Below are 6,027 nucleotides of genomic sequence, written 5' to 3' on the forward strand. Positions count from 1 at the left end.
CGGAGGCAGCCAGAACCTTTATTCCGTCTTTAAGGCACAAAATGCGGCCTGGCAGTGCCACGGAGCTGGAGGCCACAGTCTGCCTGCTCCAGAGCCTAGTGCATTCGTCCAGGGCGGCAATCAGTCCCTCTGTCGAGGGGGACTCTACTTTCCCGCTGTGCTCAACCGCACGAGGCCAGGAAGATAGCCGAGGCCGCCTGGACGACCTCAGGAGGGCACCGCCCTGGGTCTGTGCTTCTCTCCTCTGTGCTTGAAGCTGCGCAGTGGGTTCTGGGCCTTCACCTTCTGTGGGGGAAGGTTCAAGGTCAGCTGGCTACACCCAGACAGACAGCCTGTCCTCCTCGTCTTGAAGGCACACGTGTGGCTGCAGGAGTCCCAGCCCCTGGCTTTGACCTTGCGGCCAGGAGTTTTGGCCAGATGTTGGGACCACTCTCCTCCAAGGTGTGTGCAGACCGGGGTGACAACGAACCAGGTGGGGGAGACCACAGCTGCTACCAAGGCCGGGGGGAGGTGGGGGCATACCTTGACCTTCTTGGAGGACGGCTTCTTCCGCTTCTTGTGAGGGTGAACCAGGCCGCGAAGAGCAGGAGGAACTGGAAGAGACACGTGGCCTCAGTAGCTGCCACCAACCCTGCCTGACCCCTCACCCACATGCCCTCCGGGCCCTGCTGCGACCTCTCTCCCGTTCTGACTCAGGGCTGCAATCCAGTCCCACATTAAAGCGCCTACAGTCACACAGCTTTTTGACATCATAGTTTGTTGCAATAATCGTGTAAGGAAAAAAATTAAGGTATGTTCTTAAAGAAGAAATGCTACTAAAATAGGGAAAAGGTCTGCGTGGTCGCCCCACACGTGGCCTGTTACTAGATTCATCCCAAACTGGTAGCCGCTCCCCACAGCCTCCCTTCACCTGTCAGACACATGCTCCCAATGTGCTGCAGGGTCCTGGCTTCTGCCCTCACCACCAGCCAGGCCTCGGTCAGAGGCCTCTGAGCAGCACCCGGACACCCCAGCCGGCTGGCCACTCACTGTTGGCAAATGACTTTGCTCCTGTGTGAGGAGTATCGCTCCCTCCTTGCCCCTCTGAGCCGCCGCCTCCACCAGGAGCACAGCGCCCCCTGGGACCACGTGGCGAGTGCACCTGCCCGGCTCAGGGTCCCATCAGCCGGGCTCGGGGCCCACCAGGCCCCACTCACCCAGGTAGTCAGGGACGTGGCCCAGGTGAGGCTTGACCACGGCAGGGTGCAGGGGCAGGTCATGGCGCAGCAGCTGGAGGTCCCTGGGGTTGTCTTCAAAGTACGTCTGACGAGAGAGAGACAGAGATGCAGGCGGTCTGGTCTCCCTGTGACTTTACGGGGATCCACGTGGGTCACGCGTGTTTAGAATTGGAAGGCGGAGGTTTCCCACCGCCCGCTCCCAGGGGCAGCCGCTGATGGGCTCTCGCTTCCCCATCGCACACGCTCCCCCACGCGCTCCCTTTTCTGAGACACTCGGCGGCACACGGAGTGCAGTGCAGCCTTGTCACTGTGACGCCAACTGTCCTTCTCGGAGTCGCCTCCCACCGAATGCCCCACCTGCTGAGGCCTCAGCACCGAGCGTGGCGCCTCCTCACCTTCAGCCTCTCCGAGTGCAGGAGCTCCTCCTTGATCTCCTTCAGCCTTGCTTCCCGGATGGCTTGTTTCGTCACCGAGCGCATGGCGTCCTGGGTGGATACCGCGGTCAGGACACTGGGCTCCCGGGATACCCCGTCCCCCAGGAGCCACTGTCCGCCCGGCACTCACCCTGCAGCGGTAGCGGAAGCCTTCAATCTCCTCCATGCGGAACTGGTAGGGAAGCAGGGCGGGGGCCCCGTTCTCTGGGGAGAAGCAGCAATGAGCGGTCCTGGCTGCAGACCCCCAGCCTCCCGTGCCCCCCCCCTCCTCCCCAGGATGAGGCAGCAGCCTCTCTGGCTCATTCCCTGCAATGTGACGTGCACACAGAGCAAGACACCTGGGTGTTGCCAACAGGACACCAGTTCCCCAGGATCCGATGGCCAGGCAGTCAAGTCCCAAGTCCTGGGTGTCATTACATCCTTCACCCTCAGGACCTGCCCAGACACCTACTCTCCTCCCCCAAGGTGCCTTTGGACCCTGCGCCCTTAACCTCCTGGGGATGGGCAGCCTGCCCGTCCATCCTCCACTGTCCTCCTCTGACAGCCTGGCTGCCCCAGAGCTCCCTCTCCCAGGGCTGCCTCCTGAGATACCACCAGCCTCTTCCCTGTCTCCCCCTTGCTGCCTCGGCCCTTCTGCCCAGGGCAGGCAGTCAATGTGACTCAGGATCTGGGCCTGCTCACCTGTGAAGGGGCAGTGCCTGCTACCAAGGGCAGGATGAGGATGCAGCGAGGGACATGGGGCAAGCATGGTGAGCGGGAGGGTGGCAGCCGGTCACACGACTGTCCCTGCTCCGTTCCCACCACTGGGTCCAAGGCATCCTGGGCGCAGCCTGGCCCTGCTCTTACCTCCACCGAGAAGCTCCTCGATCCTGCCCAGCTGGGACTGCTCCGTGGGCAACACAAAGGTCAAGACTACGCCTGGGTTGTTGGCACGTGCCGTCCTGCAAAGAGATGGCCCAGCCCCTGTCTCGCCTGAGTCCTGGGGGTGCCCACAGTCCAGGTGCCCAGCCTGCCATTCAGTTCTCCTACCTGCCAGCTCGGTGGACGTAGGCCTCAGGGGTCGGGGGGAGGTCGAAGTTGAGCACGGCACACACGTGGTGGAAGTCTATGCCACGGGCCACCCCCGCCTCCGGGTCAGAGGCCCTGCAGGAAACACCACAGCAGACTCGCCCCCGCTCTCCCGCTGGCCTTCTACAGCTCATTCATCAGCAGGGTCTCTGAACTGAGCCCGTGTGGAGCCCCAGGGCCCTAACAGTGTAAGACTCTTTACATCCAGAACTGTCCCAGGAGCTGGGCAGAGGGGTGGCCACACCCTGGCCCTGCCCCCAGCTCTGAGGCAACAGCGGAACTCACCACCTTACAGGTGACCCAAGAACCCGCTGGGCAGACTGCAGGCTCCCTTTCCCCCTCAGGACACAGCTGCACCCAATGCAGGCTGGGCTGTCTCCCTTGCCAGTGTTCCAATCACCCAGGGACCAGGTGAGCCCTTCGCGCCCCTCCTCCAGGCCCAGCAGCCCAGCCTGGCTCCCACTCTGGTTTCAGTCTCCCTGGGGAGGGCTGGAAGCACAAAAAATGTGGACGCACCTGTTCCCCTTGGGCCCTTTGCCCTGGCGCTTGCCTTTGACCGGGGCACCCAGGACTTCGGCATCAGTCGCTATGACGCAGTCGTAGAAGCCTTGGTTAAACTGTGAGATGATGTGGCACCTGTGGCCCAAAGGGGAGGGTCAGCCCCAGCACCACCGTGACCGTCATCCTGGCGTTTCCCTCTCACACTCTCCCCCTACTTTATCTGACTCAACCCCCTCGCTGAAGACGGAGAACAGTGGGCCCCTCAAGAGTCTGTGGCAGAGTCACCGACTATCTGCCAGCCCAGAGCCTGGCCTCTAAGCTCTTAAAAACCAGGAACACCCATAGTGTCTCCTTCCCAATCCCCATCTTCAGCGTGTCCCAACCGAGACATCCACCGCACACCTGGAGCGCAGGGGCAGCTCCCCATTGAGCACGCAGGCGGGGATGCTGAACTGCTCCAGGAACAGGCGCAGCCGGTAGCTGCGCTCCAGAGTGTTGACGAAGAGCAGGGACTTGCCCCGAATCAGCGACAGCTTGAGCAGGGCGTACAGCAGCAGGAACTTGTCTTCCTCCGTGCCACAGACCACCTGGAACTGCTGTAGCTGCTCTGGCCCTGGCAGCTGGGACTCTTGCAACTTGAGGGTAACCTGGGGGGACAGGCCTGTGGTCAGGAAAGAAGGCAGAAACGCTCCCACAAGCCGCTGGCTGGCCATCCACAGTGTATCTGTGCTTGTTCAGGGCACCATGGTTCCCTCCCGCTGGCACAAGGTTTCAAAGGACCCTGGCTACTGTGGGTGCAAAAGACATAACACTACATGCAAAGTACCTGGGGCACAGAACAGAGAAACACAAGCACAGGACTGTAGTGAGCGGAACGCCCTATAGTAACACCTCTCTCAGGAATCGAGGTCTCATAAGTAGAGAACTTTGGCCCTGCTGCTAAAGGCAGCCTTTCTGCCCTTGGGGGTCCCTGCTCAGACCTTCAGGTGACCCCTAGGGGACATATGGAGGATACAATGATTTTAGATGTGGAGAGGATGTTGATGAACGATTGGCTTCTAGTGATTTAGAACCAGGGAGGCTGAACCAGTGACAACTGTCCTCCCCAGTGAGCAGGAGGACCAAGCCCTTTGAGTGCACACGTCAGCGACGGCAGGTGCGTCCATGGGGAACTCACTGGGTTATGCAGGACCAGCTCCTTGAGTGTTTGCACATCCTCGTTAAAGGTAGCCGACATCAGAAAAGCCTGATAAATCCGGGGCAGGTGACTACAATAAAACAGACCTGCATTAGCCTCCACCCTCTCATCGCAGACTTCTGGCCACCTGCCCCAGGCCCAGGCGTCGACGCTCACCCCCCACACGCCTCTTCCTACCAGAGAAGACTCTTGAGCTCCTCCTCGAAGCCAAAGGAGAAGAGCAGGTCGGCTTCGTCCATCACCAGCAGCTCGAGGGAGTCCCGCAGCTTCAAGCTGTCTTGCTGCAAGTGGCTTAATACGCGCGACGGGGTCCCCACCACGATGTCAGGCTTCTCCATCAGCACAGCTCTGCAGGCGGGCCACCCCTCAGGGTCAGGGAGAAGGCACAGCCGGGACCTCACCCCTCCGTGCGGCACACAAACCCAACCTCCTCTCTGGGCAGCGTCACCCCCTCCAGCCCCGTGCCTTCGCCCACCTCTGAGAGGCCGAGTCTTCAGCGGCTGAGACATTGGCCACCCGGATGTCTCGGGCGCAGTAGGCAGCCAGCTGCTGGATCATGGCCTGGGCCTGCCGCGCCAGCTCCTTGGTGGGCACGAGGACAAGGCCGCGCACAGCCTGCTCCACCACCGGGCCAGTCTGCAAGAGCAGGACTCAGACTTCAGGCAGCGTCCCCGCATTGTGGCCCCCGGCGCTTCTCTGGCTCTGACCCAGCGGCTGTGACTCCAACACAGCCCAGCGCTGGCTTCCCCCACTCAGAACGCCGGGCGGAGGGTTCTTCCCCAGGTGCTGACCCTCAAAAAGAGCCACTGACTTTCCGGTGACCAAGTTACTCTAAAAGGCCAGCGGCTGGAGGTCCACAACAGACTGCAGGTAGGAGGGGGCACGCCCAGGTCCACAGCAGAGATTCACTCACGGCCTGGACTAGGGCCCAGGGACCTGACTCCAGCCCAGAACGTGCGCCTCCAGGTACGAGGACTGCGGGCATCCCGCACGGGTAAGAGGCCAGAGGACGGCCTGGCTCATGGCAACCACTAGGGGGTGGGGGGGACCACCACGCCGACCCCGGCCTCTCCCTCCCGCTCAGGGCGCCGCCGCCACCCACCGCCTTCCTGTGGAGCAGCAGCTGCAGCATGGGAACCGCGTAGGCGGCCGTCTTCCCCGAGCCCGTGCGGGCGCGGGCCAGCAGGTCCTTCCCCTCCAGGGCCAGCGGGATGGCCTTCTCCTGGATCAGCGTGGGCCGCGACCAGCCCAGGTCCGTGACGGCCTAGGAGAGGCGGGCGGCTCAGGCGCGAGCAGCCCTGCACCCCCCGCCACCCCGGCCCGGCCCCTCGGTCCTCCACCTCCCGCCACCCCGACAGGCCGGCCCCTCGGCCCTCCACCCCCCGGCCACACCGGCCCGGCCCCTCGGCCCGCCGGGTACCTGCAAGAGCCGGGGATCCAGGCCCATGTGTTCGAAGCCCAAAGCCTCGTCGTCCGCCATCCTGAGGCTCCACACTGACAGCGCGCACGCGCGGTAGGAGAAGCGTGCGACGTGTGGGCGGGTCAATGCAACAACCAATCAGCGCCGGAGGAGGTGTCACTGCCGGAAGTGCCGGAGCCTAGGCTTCCG

General features: G+C 62.8%; 1 protein-coding gene across 1 annotated transcript; it reads right to left on the bottom strand.

Annotated features, from left to right (window-relative positions):
* On the bottom strand, positions 1 to 6,027 carry DDX56 (DEAD-box helicase 56). Its single transcript, XM_006106700.3, has 14 exons — positions 5,839 to 6,027; positions 5,521 to 5,682; positions 4,894 to 5,054; positions 4,596 to 4,766; positions 4,398 to 4,488; positions 3,623 to 3,867; positions 3,236 to 3,355; positions 2,681 to 2,794; positions 2,498 to 2,592; positions 1,782 to 1,855; positions 1,613 to 1,702; positions 1,197 to 1,302; positions 523 to 593; positions 1 to 285 (listed from the first exon to the last, which is right to left on the bottom strand). The coding sequence occupies exons 1-14, from the start codon at positions 5,896 to 5,898 to the stop codon at positions 208 to 210; spliced, it is 1,638 nt and encodes a 545-aa protein (XP_006106762.1). The 5' UTR covers positions 5,899 to 6,027; the 3' UTR covers positions 1 to 207.

Source organism: Myotis lucifugus, unplaced genomic scaffold (genome assembly GCF_000147115.1).
Source record: "Myotis lucifugus unplaced genomic scaffold, Myoluc2.0 scaffold_889, whole genome shotgun sequence".
Classification (NCBI taxonomy): domain Eukaryota; kingdom Metazoa; phylum Chordata; class Mammalia; order Chiroptera; family Vespertilionidae; genus Myotis; species Myotis lucifugus.